Source organism: Corythoichthys intestinalis, chromosome 6, assembly GCF_030265065.1.
Source record: "Corythoichthys intestinalis isolate RoL2023-P3 chromosome 6, ASM3026506v1, whole genome shotgun sequence".
Lineage (NCBI taxonomy): Eukaryota > Metazoa > Chordata > Actinopteri > Syngnathiformes > Syngnathidae > Corythoichthys > Corythoichthys intestinalis.
In genome coordinates, this window is record NC_080400.1 from 52,329,039 (window position 1) to 52,345,256 (window position 16,218).

Here is a 16,218-nt window from a genome sequence, read left to right on the forward strand (position 1 = left end):
AAACTAATAAATAACTGACAAACTGCACGGAATTTGTTGAAATCAACTCTTGTGTACCTCAGACGGTACACAAGAAAGCCTGCCCGTCTCATCAGACCATAGGACATGGTTCCAGTAATCCATGTGCTTTGTTGTCATATCTTCAGCAAACTGTTTGCGGGCTTTCTTGTGTACCGTCTTCAGAAGTGGCACCCTTCTGGGGTGACAGCCATGCACACCAATTTGATGTAGAGTGCAGCGTATGGTCTGAGCACCAACAGGCAGACCCCCCACCTCTTCAATCTGTGCAGCGAGCCACATGACATTTTGGAGGGAAAATGACAAGCAGTAGTCAATTTGGACATTTAAGGATGTACATATTTACTAACAGGTGTACTCTTGTTTGCCAGGGATTTATATATTAATGGCTATATTTTGAGTTATTTTGAGGGGGAAAAAATGAACTCTATTATATAAGCTGCACACAGACTACTTTTCATTGTGTCAAAGTGTCATTTTGTCACTGTTGTCCCATGATAAGATGCTTAAATATCTGCAGAAATGCGAGACACTGTGCTGCAGCTCAGTTTCAGGGTGTTGGCAATCTTCTTGTAGCCTTGGCCATCTTCATGTAGCGCAACAATACGTCATTTAAGATCCTCAGAGAGTTCTTTGCCATGTGGTGCCAGGTTGGAACTTTCAGTGACCAGTATGAGAGAGTGTGAGAGCTGCACTACAAATTTGAACCCACCTGCTCCCTATGCACACCTGGACCTAGTAACACTAACGAGTCACATGACATTTTGGAGGGAAAATGACAAGCAGTACTCAATTTGGACATTTAGGGACATAGTTTCTAAGGGGTGTACTTACTTTTGTTGCCAGGGGTTTACAGGGTGACCCAAAAAAAAGTTTACACTGCATAATACAACTTAAATGCCATGTTTATTCAGCTTAGAATTAGAATTTAATCACAAATTATACATTATTGTAAAGAACATGTACAGTACACTCTATTTTTCAATGTGTCCTCCCTGAAGTGTCACAACAGCCTCCAGGCGCCTGCGGAACGCTTGACAGGTCTTCTTTATGTAGGATGCTGTCATCTTTTCCCAAGATCTAACAATGGACCTCTCCAAAGCTGCCACAGAAGTTTGTGGCTTCTTACAGGCACTGTCCTCCACAGTTGCCCATATGCTATAATCCAGGGGATTGAGATCTGGACTCTGGGGTGGCCACATATCACCTTGTCAATCAAATTTTTGGTCCGCACAGATCGGGTTTTCCAGACCCAGGTTTTCGTGAGGCTGTTCCAGTATCTTTCAGCTTCTTTTTAACTTTGTAGACTGCACATCTGGATATTCTCAGATTTGCTGCAATCTCAGTAGGTGTCAGACCGGCACGCAGCAATTCAGGTACAGCTAAAGTTTTCTTCATTTTCAGCAGAAGCACAGGAATTGTAGAGACGAGAGATGACCAGCTCCATTGAGTGACCTTAATGAATCACTTAAGCATGACAACCTATTTAGATATGTTTCAATGGCTTTTAAACAAGCAGTCAACTGAGTGTAAACCTTTTTTTGGGTCACCCTGTAGATATTAATGGCTGTATTTTGAGGAGAAAATAAATGAAGTCTATTATACGTATAAGCTGCACACAGACTACTGTAATTGTGTCAAAGTGTCATTTTGTCAGTGTTGTCCCATGAAAAGATATACTTAAATATGTGCAGAAATGCGAGTGTACTCATTTTTGTGATACACTGTACCTTCCATAACACAGCGGTTACATGGCAACATAAACACCCATTTTTTTGTGGTGGCACGGGCTTGGTTCCACATCTACCTTCATAAACATGTTGTCCGCCCATATCGTGGTGATGGAAGATGGATGCGGTATTTCCAAATTTCCTTTTTTGAGGGACTTTGAAGAGTGGTGCCACTCCAGCTCCTCTGTTGTTTTGGTTGGAGAAAGTTTAAAACGGAAGTCGCGGGCAAAAATGCGGAAGTACCTCAGAAACTTGTCTATTTAAAAAAAAAAAAAAAATACGATTTTAGAATCAGCATATCAATTTTAGTTTTAATCAGCATGTAAATAAAAGTGCAAATTTTGCACTCTGGAAAGCAGTACCCTCATCCCTGACTGTGCCAAAAAAAATGTTGAAATAGTCAGATGAATTTGTTCTTTTATTTAGTTCCAGGAGGCGCAGGCAAAGCGAGAGGCGGAGGAGAGAAGGAGGTTCCCCCTGGAGAGGAGGCTGAAGGAGCACATCATTGGACAGGAAGGGGCCATCAATACTGTGGCTTCAGGTAAACTGCGTGTGTGCAGGTCACAGAAGCTTGACTGCTTATTGATAAGGAGAATTATTTGTAGCTTAGAACTTATCAAACACTTGCTCTCAGGCAGTATTTGTTCCCTTTGTTTTGTTTGTTCTCTTTTCTTTTTTCCTGCCTGGCTGTCCTCAAGCAGGAGGCGGGTTCAGACAGCCTGGTGGATGCCGTAATTGGTTAATTGTGATGAATGTGCTGTCTGTCAGACATGGTACACAGGTGCTGTGTGTATCTGTGTGTGAGACAGCTGAAGGAGGCCAGGCTCGGAGCCGCCAGTTAACGCGATTACTGAGAGAGGAGACATACTACAGACTCCCCCATCCTCCCCCATTTGGCTTTTCTCTCCTCTATCCTCCATCTCCATCACAACCACTCCTTCCCCCTTCTGCCTTTTTTACGTTCACTTCACCACCATCACCTCCATTGTACCCCGAAATTCTTTCCATCGGTGTTGTGATACACTCAAGGTCAGGGCTAAATGATAGGTGGGGGGCGGAAGCAAAGCACACTATATGAACCAAATTATTTTAATTTTCCACAATGCTTTCTGGATGTAAAGTTCTGGCAGTTTTGTTCCTTTTGGGAAAACAAGCTTTGTCTCATTTCCTCTTGTAGTCATGATAAAAATCTGATGCTTGATTTGATGGTGCTGAGCTCAGTTTCCAGTGAAGTTCTTCCATACCAACCTCACCCAAGGTCTTTTATGGACCACAGGAACATTGACAGCGCAGGCAGTGATTATTGCAAAGAGGAAGGAGGATGAGTTAGAGCACAATAACACAGCAGACAGTAAAGAGCTGATATTACACCAGTTATCCAGAGAGGCCTGGTATTGATCCGTGTGTGCGCGTGTGTACTTCTGTATGTGTTTGTGTGCGTGTGTTGGAGAGCGGCTATGTGTTATTTTTATGATGTTCCAGCTGTTTCTGCTTAGATTTTGGAAGCTAATCAAGTATCTCCCAAAGGTGGAAGCAAAAACTGTCAACCTTAATGTGTTGGAAGGAGTGAAAGTGCATTTGCTTTAGAATCAGCTGCAGAGCAAAATACGTATTTATCACTCAGCTAAATGTTAACAAATGTCAATCCTAAAAATGACATGATCTCAAGTGTGTAAAAAAAATATATTACACTGGCCAGATCACGTGTGGTTGCAGGCTTTGCTTTGTGCAGTTAGAGTGAATCATGGCTCTTTGGGAAGGTGATAAATGGTCACTGTTATCATGGCAAATTGTCCTGAAAGCCATACAAGACGTGGCCACATTGATAAGGGAACAGCTTATTGATCCCAGAGATGTATTAAAGTCACCAATATGTGCGCACACACACACACACACACACACACACACACACACACTTGTGCGTGCACACACGATAGGAAGAGGGAGAGAGCCACTCGGATGAAAGTCAAGCAGATAATCCATTAGCAAGCGCATCTTGTCTTTAGTATTGCATACACACATTGACTTTCTTCTCTAAAGCAGCCGAGTTAGAACCATATGCAAGATTACGTTGTTTCTCTTATATGGCTGTTGAGCTCTCACTTTGATGCAGTGTAGTTACACACTACTGCTAATCTAAAACCACAAACATATTGTTGAACGAATTATCTCGTTTGAATGTGTGATTATTATTACTATATTTGTGGATATCTATGGTGGAAAACATTCAGGTGACTTGAAGTTCCGCTCTGAGAACCCCAATTTGACAAAATTTCAAAATTGTCCTATAGGCATGTGTGATACATCATTGGAAAGCTTAAAATCTCAATTTTCAGGGGGAAGAAATTTTTTTGAAAAGGAGGGCATTTAAAAAAAAAAAAATTCAACAGCAAAATCCTAACTGGAGGTGAGAGCACGCGAGAGCATAATTAAAGACGTCATGATTTCAACGAGATCTTATCGCGTGCTTACCTCTTTTTGATCCAAAAACTTGAGATGGTGGTCAAGATTTTCTTTTTCATATATTTAGCCTTTTAAACGTTTTTTTTTTTTTTTTTAATAATTTTTTATCTTTTTTGGAGTGATTATTTATCATCTAACATATCCGGGAAAATGCAACAGTATTAAAAAAAAATACAATTAACGGATAGTTATGAGGTAGATATCTGTGACCTTTTTACAGACACCATTTTTTTTATTGTGACGTAATTTGTTTAAAAGTTTGAAATATGCAAGTGAATAATATTTTAAAGTTGTTTTTTTTTTTTTTTTTTAACTAAATACACTATTAGACATCAATTAATAATTCTAAGCTAAAAATGGCTGACATTTCAAATATTAACTAGGCCTGCAAGCAGGACTGAACGGGCCTTCGCAATCTAGCGCAACTCGGACAGTGAGCAGGTCAGGGTGGTGGCAGATCGTCCTCCCTAATCATCTCATTAGAACCTAACATGCTTGAACGTTGCCTCTTTAAATTCACACCTAAGAGATAAAAACCCTTATTGGACAGAGTACTACAAAAAAGGAGCGAATAAAGGGTCGGCACGGCAACAGACAGAGACATGTGGACATGGGCCGTAAAATAAATATTTCAAAAGGTCTTGAAACTATAATGACCAACCTGAAAAAAACTGGACATATATTAGAAAAATGAGTGACTTTCTATTGCCACTAGTTGGCGCTGTAGGGTTGATGCAAATGAGCCCCACAGGACCCTTCAGAGTATGACTCAACAAGCACGAGATGTTTGGCGCAGATATGTTGTAGAAGTTATGACTGTTCAAAATTTGTGGTGAGACGAAATGGCTTCAGTCATTTTCACTTCTCCTGTTGGACTCTTCTGCTTCAACCAAACCTCAGTATTTTTCATCAGGCACCTGAACACATGTCTTATGGCTCCCCTGATGCAGGTTTCAGGTGAATATATTTTTTTTTCCTTGGAGGAGGAGCCTGTTTAGTAAAAAAAGGCATTTTCTGTTCCCAATAGGGGGCGCTTGGCCTAATGGGTAATTTTTCAATGCACTCTTTTTAAGGGTGGGATCCCGCACATACATGCCAGATATGAAAAAGATTGAACGTTGTGTCAAGGAGCTATTAGTCTTTTACTGAATTTGTCATTTTGCCGAAAAAATGGCCGACTTAGGTCCACGCCCAGGTCAGACATGTCAATAAAAACGCACCATTTTGAAAATTTTAGATCTCTTATGTCTCCTGAACAGTCTCACCAATTTTGAAGATGATCCAACTAACTCCCTCTGTTACAAGGTCTCAAATGTGCACCCTGTTAATTGATAAAAATTTCACATTCGATCAAAATACCCAATTTCCTGTTGGGTTTGGAATATGGGTTCAAGAGACTTTTTGGAGCAGTTTTGCACAAGGTATCGACTCCCCAAATTTCATTTCTCTACGTTAAAAAAACCTAATAGGAACGGCCTTTTTGAAAAGTTCAAGGGGGCGCCACTGAGCCCTTTTGTTACATTTTTTTGTAACGTCACAAGATTATCGAAATACACGCAAAGCCGCATGTATGTGCAAAATTTGGTGAGTTTTCGTGCATGTTCAGGCCTCCAAATGTAAACTGTACTACAAATGGATACAAATTTCACATTCGATCCAAAATACCCGATTTTCTGTTGGATTTGGAAAATGGGTGCAAGAGACTTTTTGGAGCAGTTTTGCATAAGGTATGGACTCCCCAAATTTCATTGCTCTACGATGAAAAAACCCAATAGCAAAGGCCTTTTTTAAAACTCCATTCTGTCGCCACTAGTTGGCACTGTAGAATTGATGCAAATTACCCCTACAAGACCCTTCAGGGTATGACTCTCAACAAGCACGGGAAGTTTCGTGCAGATAAGTTGTATATCTGCTGAGTTATGACTGTTCAAAGTTTTGTGCGTGACAAATTGTTGACGGTCATTTTCACTTTCCTGTTTGGACCCCTCCGCCTCAACGAAACCTCAATATTTTTCATCAGGCACCTGAACACAGGTCTTAAGGCTCCCCTGATGCAGGTTTGAGGTCAACAGATTTTTTTCCCTTGGAGGAGGAACCTGTCTCGTAAAAAAAGGCATTTCCTGTTCTCACTAGGGGGCGCTAGGCCTAATGGGTAATATTTCAATGCACTCGTGTTAAGGGTGGGATACCACACATACATGCCAAATATGAAAAAGATTGAACGTTTTGTCAAGGAACTATTAGTCATTTACTGAATTTGTCATTTTGCCGAAAAAATGGCCGACTTTGGCACCACACCCAGGTCAGACCCGTGAATGAAAACACACCTTTTTCAAAACTTAAGATTTAATATGTCTCCTGAACAGTCTCACCAATTTTGAAGATGATCCAACTAACTCCCTCGGCGATAAGGTCTCAAAGGTGCACCCTGTAAATCGATAAAAATTTCATCTTTGATCCAAAACAACCGATTTCCTGTTGGGTTTGGAATATGGGTGTAAATGCTTTTTTGGAGCGGTTTTGGACAAGGTATAGACCCCCGAAATTTCATTGCTCTACGCTGACAGACCCTAATGTTATAGGCCAATTTTAAAATTTCAAGGGGGCGCCACTGAGCCATTTTGTTATATTTTTTTACAACGTTGCAAAATTATCGAAATTTACAATTTTCCGCACGTATGTGCAAATTTTGGTGACTTTTCGTGCATGTTCAGGCCTCCAAATTGGCCGTTTTCATTTGCCCGGGGGGGGGGGGAATCCTTTGCAAAACAATAGGGCCTTCGCACGCTTAGTACTCGGGCCCTAAATATAATTACTAAGCTTCTTTCTATGGCTGGGTTGAAACAAAAGCGGTTGCGCCACGTCTGTAAACGGGTGTTTCTAGGGTAAAACCAGCAAATTAAAAATAGTTCGGGGGCTTAATGCGCCATGAATCTGCTATTGCAGCATATAGACATATTGTTCTATCAAAGAAAACAGTTCTTTTGGCTTAAAATAAAGCAGTTTATTTCAAAGAGGTGTGTAAGAGCAGAAACTGCTTTTTCAGCCTTGTCTGTGTTTTCCGCCGTATATATTTTATATTTTGAACACGTAAACTTTTGGTCTGCTTCATAAAAGCAGCAAGTGCTCAGAGACATGGCTTCCTGTATCCCTTTTATATTCAGCAAACTTAATCATTCACAGATAAACCCCTAGCTGGGATTAACAGTATTATAGGAATACAATAATGTATTGCAGTTTTGCATTTTTTTGTGCACTTTCAATTCTTAAATAAATAAGAAATAAATAAATGCAATTAAAGTAATTTGAAGCCCCTTAAATATGTAATGCAATAATAAAACATCACAGAAACTAAGATAGCATGTTTATATTGTATGATCATTTGTTTAAATAATATAGAATTAAGAATACAAGGATAAATAAGAAAAGGGGTAAACTCAGGAAAAAAAATCTAATGAAAATACTGAATGCGATACACTAAAACTAAGACATTGCGAGTCAACCAAAGTCTCCCCAGAGCTATTTAAGTCATCTGGTGAAAATTCTTCTAGTTATAATATTGCAATATAAATCGCAACCCCCCCAAAAAGTCGAAATTGAAGCTTTTTCCAATATCGTTCAGCCCTAATCCCAACATAAGTTTTTATGTCCCAAGGTTGACCCAGAAGTTAAGAAATACATCTGCAATTCCGCTCAGACCAACAAAATGGAGGACAACTTTAGTAAGAAATATAGGTAGTCCCCGGTTTGCGACGTACCCGACTTATACGATTTCGACTTTGCGACTCCGAAGTCTCGTCCGCCATTCTGTCTCCAGTCGTTTTTTGTTGTTGTTTTTTTTTAGTCGCGTAAACAGTACGTAGTTTTTGCCATACTTTCCTGACGGCATCAGGTCCTACTCGCTGTCATCTCCGGTTCTCATGTGTCCACCCAAGAAGTGCCCTTTCTGGCTTGGGAAAGTCATGACGCCAACCCTAACCTCCAGTTCTCCTCTGACCGACGACAATGCGCCTTTTTCGGACTTCCCACTTCCTTATCATTATGCTGCTACTGCCGCTGCTGCTTCTACCCTGGCACCGACTCCTCTTGTGAGTCACAAACCGGTTTTTTGAATTCGGACGGCAGGCTGACCGGAGCGGCCATGATATCCTCCCTCTCTCACCTACCTACTCTTTCCACAGCGCCGTTTTCTCTCAGCAAAGCGACTCACTCACAGTATCTTATTTTTAACCTGATCTTATTAATACGACGTATAATACATCTTTTTGGACAGTTATTTTGTATTTAGAGGTACTTGAAGGCAGTGTTGTTTTTAGCAGCCATTTTAATTTTAGTCTTAGTCTTTTGGACGAAAATACTTTTTAGTCTTAGACATATTTTAGTCATTTCAAAATGGGTTCGTCTTCATCTAGTTTTAGTCAACGGAAACTCAGACAAATTTCGTCTAGTTTTGACAGTTCTCAAAATGTTTTCGTCCATGAATAAATAAATAAATAAAAGGTTTCCAACTATTTTAAATGAACATGACAGACGAGCACATAACTGTAGAGTCTACAAGGACATCACGATTTTCATGATGATAATACACACTCAGCAGGAAAACAGCACATTATTTTCAATTAAATAAACTCACCTGGACGCTACAAACTATATGTAAACTGTTTTCCCAGAGTATAAGAAGACACAGTCACTGCGCTAAATGCTAATGCTAGCGCAAACGCTATGCTAACAGGAGCGCTATGCTAACGTCACAACTTGGTTAAGTGTGTGATTATCACTCAGCACAGACCTTTAAAGGCTAAAGCAACATTGCATTGCCAAGATAAGAAAACAAAACTTACCAAGCAGCACCTGACACGTTTCACGAAAGGAGCCTGGAATAGGCACACGCTTTAAGCCTGTATGTGGGGTGAGGGGGGTGGGTTGCGAGCTGCATGTCACATGAGTGACACAACCAGACTCTGATAAATCCGTTCCAACTACACATACAATAAGAAAATATCACACTTTGTGAATCTGATGGAAACTATGGCGAATTTCGATCTCGTTTTCGTGTCGTCAGACGACAACTGGCATCCATCTTGTTATTTTTTGGCCTCCCAAAACACGTTGTCAGAGCGTCATCGTGACGAAGAAATTGTTCGTTGACGAAATATTTTCGTAACCGTCATCGTCGACGAAAACAACACTGCTTGAAGGGTTAATTCCAATTTACGTGGAAATTCGGATTACATCACCAGCCTAAGGAACGGCCCTCATTTGTAACCCGGGCACTACCTGTATACACGATGGGAGGAAAATGAAACAAAATCAATTGAATTTGTTGATGACCAAATTGCTACCTGATTGCTCACTTTACTGGAACATTTACTCTATCCAAACCATTTGAGTGATGCACAGTGGAATTCACTGTGGGTCAACGGAGCCTACATATCGAGTTATGTTTATTAAAAGAAAGTTAATAACAAGCAGCCACAATTAATACTGTTCTGGATTAGATAATTTCAGGGAGTAACCAGGACCTAAATGTTGAATAAAACAAAAACAGTTTTACTCTATAGATAAATTGATGCATTGACTCATCATTTCTCCATTATGTCTGACAAAATAAAACTTGGGTCTGACACAATAAAACTTGGGTGAGTGTCTTGATACTTCCTATTGCATAGAAGGCCTGCAGCAACACACACCAAAGTACAAATACACAAACACACAGGAAGGAGGTTAAATTGATCCAGGTTTAGCTCTCAGGGCTAAGAGTTATTGAAGAGAATCATCCCGCTCTAATCATGTTAGAGCCGACCAGACCTGCCCAATACACACGTCTGTGTGTGCGCGAGCTCATTTGTTTTGTGCCTCGTTCCTTTCTGTGTTCTTGTCAGGCTCCTCTGAGAAATGTCAATGCGTCCTTCTGTCAAAGTCGCTCTCAATCAGCTAAAACGCACGCAGAAGGTTACGCTGTCATTCACACAGCCATTGATAACACAGACGGCGCTTGTCACGTTTCATCTCGGCGACCATCTCTGACACACTTGTTTGTTTCTTAGCCTTGTTCCCTGCCCGCTTATCTCCATCAGCCCTCTTTATCTCTCTGTTCCTCCCATTATCTATATCCCTCCCCGCATCACTCCATCTTTGCCTCCATCATCATCATCTTTCCACCCCTGCCAAGTATCACTTCTTGACAAGGACCAGCTATTCTTGGTTACTTTAACACTTGGAAAGGAAGTATAGGACACTCGATCTTATTCGCGGTTGCTTCTCAAATAAGTGAGCAGGAAGTGTTTCATAATGTGATTTTAGTGATATATGTGTGTAGGTTGGCTGAAAGAGCAATGCACAGTATACAGTATATACCCAACTCTCCAATGGGTGTGGTTTCACTCGGTCCTTGTGTGCGACTAGAACAGTTGTGATCAACTACAGCAAGATGGTATATGAATCAAGTCCATCTTAATGTAATTCTCATCAGACGTTTGGCTCATGCAAATACCAACAATTTTCCTGGCCGGGGGTAGTTACAAATCTGACCTGGGTCACTTATCAGAATACAATTCATTTGTCATTGGTCAAGAAGTGCAAAAAAATCGAAGTCAATACAGCAGCTCTCATGTGCGGTGTAAACAGAAGAATTGTAATGGTTAAAGCAAATGAATAATATAATTAGTAAACAAATACACTGCTGGCCAAAAGTATTGGCACCCTTGCAATTTTGTCAGATAATACTAAATTTCTTCCAGAAAATGATTGCAATTACAAATGCTTTGTTAGTAATGTCTTCATTTATTTTGCTTGCAATTAAAAAACACAAAAAAGATTTTTAAAAAATCATTATCATTTTGCACAAAATACCAAAAATGGGCCGTATTGGCTGGTAAAAGTATTGGCACCCTCAGCCTAATACTGTACTTGGTAGCACAATCTTTAGACAAAGAAAACTGCGAACAACCGCTTCCGGTATCAATCATTGAGTTTCTTACAATGCTCTGCTTGAATTTTAGACCATTCTTCTTGGGCCAACTGCTCCAGGTCTCTGAGATTTGAAGGCTGCCATTTTCAGATCTCTCCACAGGTGTTCTATGAGAGTCAGGTCTGGACTCATTGCTGGCCACTTAAGAAGTCTCCAGTGCTTTCTCTCAAACCATTTTCTAGTGCTTTTTGAAGTGTGTTTTGGGTCCTTGTCCTGCTGGAAGACCCATGACCTCTGAGGGAGACCCAGCTTTCTCACACTGAGTCTTCAGACTTCATAATCCCATGCACACGGTCAAGCAGTCCAGTGCCAGAGGTAGCAAAGCAACCCCAAAAACATCAGGGAACCTTCACCATGTTTGACCCTGGTTACTGTGTTCTTTTCTTTGAAGGCCTCGTTTTTTTCCCCCTGTAAACTCTCTGTTGATGCCATTTCCATAAAAGCTCTACTTTTGTCTCATTTGAGGCTCCAGCCTGGCTTTTTTATGTCTCTGGGTCAGAAGTGGGGTCTTCCTGGGTATCCTATCATAGAGTCCCTTTTCATTCAGATGCCGATGGATAGTACAGGTTGACACTGTTGTACCCTCGGACTGCAAGACTGCTTGAACTTGTTTGGATTGTTGGTCAAGGTTCTTTATCCACCATCCGCACAATCTTTCGTTGAAATCTCTCGTCAATTTTTCTTTTCCATCCACATCTAGGGAGGTTAGCCACAGTGCCATAGGCTTTACACTTATAGATGACACTGCGCACGGTGGACACAGGAACAGTCATGTCTTTGGAGATGTACTTGTAGCCTTGAGATTGCCCATGCTTCCTCACAATTTTGCTCACAAGTCCTCAGACAGTTCTTTAGTCTTCTTTCTTCACCCTCAATGTAGTACACACAAGGACACAGGACAGAGGTTGATTCAACTTTAATCCATTTTAACTGGTTTGAAGTGTGATTTCGTTATTGCCACCACCTGTTATGTGCCACAGGTAAGTAACAGGTGCTGTTAATTACAGAAGCATCACGATTTTTTTAAGGGTGCCAATACTTTTGTCTGGCCCATTTTGGGAGTTTTGTGTAAAATGATAATGACTTTTATTTTTTTTTTTCCCATTGTCTTTTGTGTTTTTTCATTGCAAGCAAAATAAAGAAAGATATTACTACTAGAGATGTCCCGATCCGATATTTGGATCGGATCAGACGCCGATATGGGCAAAAAAATGCGCATCGGTATCGGCTCGGCCGACACGGAAAAATTCCGATCCAGACTTCCTATCCAGTTTTTTTGAAAATCCGGTCCGGGTTTTCCAGCGCACCGCTATACATAATCCATTCCAGTTTTGCTTCGGTTTCCCTAAAATCCGGTCCGCATTTTACAGCACTCCTTCAACACACTACATTTACATTAGTCTCCCAATTTACCGAGAGACTTTATCGGTAAAAATGTCAGCTGTGTGGGATCATTTCACCTTAAAGGACGACAAAGACGAAGAGGCAGAGTGCAACATATGCCACAATAAAGTCAAGCGTGGTGGTAAAGCTGTAAGAAGTTTTAATACAACCAACCTAATCAAGCAATTAGCGACATACCAACACAAACAATATAAGGAGCATGTTAAGAAAACTGAAGACAAAAAGAAAGGTCCTACGCAACTAACACTGGCAGAACCTTTTGCTATGCGTGACAAACTGGCACTCGACAGTCCCAAAGCCCAGGGAATAACAAGAGTCATTGCCGAAGAATTCATTCTGGATGACGAGCCATTATCTCTTGTGAGTAAAGACGCACCATCCAATACTTTTATGCTGCATTCCAGAGAAGTGGGAAGTCGGATTTGTCCCACTCGGATGGTACCAGTTCCAACCTCAAAGCGTTCCAAGCAAATGTAAACAACAAAGATAGCTGATAGCGACGAGGTGTTTTCTATTTTGGCCATCCAAAGACATTTTGACCTCCAGCGAACCTGCCTTCCTATAAGCGATCAAATAGTAGAGGAAAAACAACGGCTGCGTTATTGCGCACACTGTAAACTGCCTTTTTTTTAGTTACATCCTTTGCTGATCGTCAATATAAAAACATAACACAACAAAGATAATTCACTGTATGAGAAAAAAATACATGGCGACTCAGATAAACTTGATTTACTTCATTATTGTGTTATCATTCAATACGTTTTCTTGAGCGCCATTTTGTCCAGTGACGTCAGATTGAAACAACTTGGAAGTCGGGGTAGTTATTTTTTCTCCGACTTCGCGACTTGGACGTCCCAGTTCGAGTGGCGTTCCAATGATATTTTCCTAGTCGGAGGCCGGAAAAGTCCGACATCATCTTTGTTGTGATATGATTTTATATTGACAATCAGCAAGGGATGTAACTAAAAAAGGCAGTTTACAGTGTGGGCTATAACGCAGCCGTAGTTTTTCCTCTAATATTTGTTCGCTTACTGGAAGGCAGGTTCCCTGGAGGTCAAAATGTCTTTGGATGGCCAAAAAAAAAAAAAAAAAAACACCTCGTCGCGATCAGTCATCATTGTTGTTTACATTTGCTTGGAACGCTTTGAGGTCAGATCTGGTACCACCCGAGTAGGATAAATCCGACTTCCTACTTCTCTGGAATGCAGCATAAACATCATGCTTGTCTAATAGATATCATATGTATATAGAACTAGATGCAAAATGACAGACTCGACGCCGTTGGCAACACATGCATTGAAAACTACGTGCGTTAGTAAACAGCCGCCATCTTAAAGCAGGAGACTTCCCTTGTAAGCTGTTGTAGTGAACCTTCCAAGCGAACTTAATTAACTTTTTATCTAAAAAACTCCTAAATCGGCAAAATCTTGACTTGAATCTATCTTCAAAACAGTTTTAAAACTTTCACATGTCGAAAGTAGATGGAAGGGAAATTAAGGAATAACGGGAGCAATTTTAACAACTTTAACAGTTGATTCGCAAAATTAAATGAATTGAATGTAGTTTAAAACTGCTGATAAAGAATGGGGACTTAAGTATTTTATTTACCGTTTTAAAATGTTAACTTGATACTGAAATAGTCGTTTATTTAAACTTGAGAGGCTTTTTATACAATTTTTGTAACTAATGCACGAAACATTAAAAGCATCTAATAGCTTGGGAAGTTTGTGGGATTTTCCACTGACAGTTTACAATATTATTTGCACGTTTTACTGACTGACTATGCCGATTCTGTTTGTTATTTAGAATGTTTTGTGTTTGTCACTGAATAAACAGGTCAGTTTCTTGTGACCAACCATTGTGTGTTATTCAAACTCACCTAATTCAGCTGGCTAGTTGTTATCAAGAGTACTAAATCCCTTTTCAACATGAGTCTGACAACTAAGTAAGGAGGCTAAATAACTTTAAACTTTAATACATGCTCAGATAGGCCGGTATCGGTATCGGCCAGTATCGGTATCGGATCGGAAGTGCAAAACAATATCGCAAAAGTGCAAAAACCTGGATCGGGACATCCCTAATTACTACTAAAACATTTGTAATTGCAATCATTTTCTGGGAGAAATTGAGCATTATCTGACAGAGTTGCATGGGGTGCCAATACTTTTGGCCAGCAATGTATGCTGAAGTCAGGTTAAATCCCGGGATTGAATCGAAAAGCAATTTCCCGGGTCGACTGACACGGAGATGACACGGACATTAACCGGGTCGCGTCCTAGTATAATGTAGAAATCGAACGATATTGGTTTTTCAGGACCGATACCGATTAGTAGTTAGGTGGGCCGATAACCGATTTGTGAAGTCAATATTCATTTGCAGTAAAAGTGTAAAAATTGGCGTAAAAAAATTGAATAATGCAAATACTGAACTTCATTGAAATGCCTAAAGCGTGTTTATGGAATCACACAAATAGAAAATAATAGCTAATAATAGGGGGTGGCGTGGTTCAGTGGTAAAGAAGTTGTTCCCCAACCCAGAGGTTGTGAGTTTGATTCTCCCTCCTGATGACGTTGTCTAATTATACTTGAGCAACATACTAAACCCCACGTTGCTCCTGATGCTGCGTAGGTAGATGAGGATATAGTGTGAAGCGCCTTGAGGGCCTCAAAAAGGTGGAAAGGTGCAATACAAGCGTAACTCCATTTACCATTACCATTTAACTAATCAGAGGATGGGGTGAATACTAGTGCAGGAGACCACAGGCAGGAGAGAGGCGCGGCTGCATCTGTGCCGAAATAACCCAGTTTTGAATAGATCTTTTTCATATTGGCCAGTCAGATTAGGATAAAGGCGGGTACCGATATACGTCAAATTTCCAAATATCAGCACCGATAATCGGCCTGGCCGAAAATCGGTCAATTTCTATTATGTCTGGGATTTAACCGGGATGCAGCATGTATGAAAGCAGCCGGTTAATTCCTGGGTCACAGTGCCAAAGTTAATGACGTAAATATCATGGCGGGGCGATCGTGGTCTTTTTTGCAGTAGGACGAAAATCTGTTAAAATACATCACAATTATCAACACGGCAAATTGGAAAAATAAGCAAAATCAAACTGAAAACATAACAAAATTAAATTGCTACCGGATATTAGAGCCGAAGAAGAGACAGTCCATCGTCCATCTTTTGGAAATGTGTGGTTTATTTTGTTGCTGATGCTGACCAAAAATGACGTAATGTCCGTGTTATAAAATTGCGTACCCTAACCTCCCCGCACAGAGAGCACCGAGTCGCCAACACGGGACAAGTCTGAAAATGTCCAACCAGATTAATTCCTGGTTAATCTCCCCAGTAAAACTTTTTGTTTAACCCTTTAAAACTGAACGTGTCGGCGGAGACATGTTTACACATATCATCTTTGAACCCTCGTCGCGCTGTAATTACGTCACCCATGTGCCGCTAGTTCAGTACTTCTCAAATGGTGGGGCGCGCCCCCCCAGGGGGGCGCAGAGCGATGCCAGAGTGACCTCGGGGAACATGCTTTTATTTTTTTTATTTTTTTTTGCCGTACTAGAATAAAGTGTACTTGCACATCCACTCCGTGGGTGGCAGTGGTGCTCTCATTTTCAAAGT

General features: G+C 40.7%; 1 protein-coding gene across 1 annotated transcript in view; it reads left to right on the forward strand.

Annotated features, from left to right (window-relative positions):
* Positions 1-16,218, forward strand: part of clpb (ClpB family mitochondrial disaggregase) — a 98,163-nt gene that overhangs the window by 52,145 nt on the left and 29,800 nt on the right. Inside the window, exon 7 of the mRNA XM_057838608.1 lies at positions 2,175-2,289. Within this exon, the coding sequence (XP_057694591.1) occupies positions 2,175-2,289 (115 nt within the window). The remainder of the gene's footprint in view (positions 1-2,174; positions 2,290-16,218) is intronic.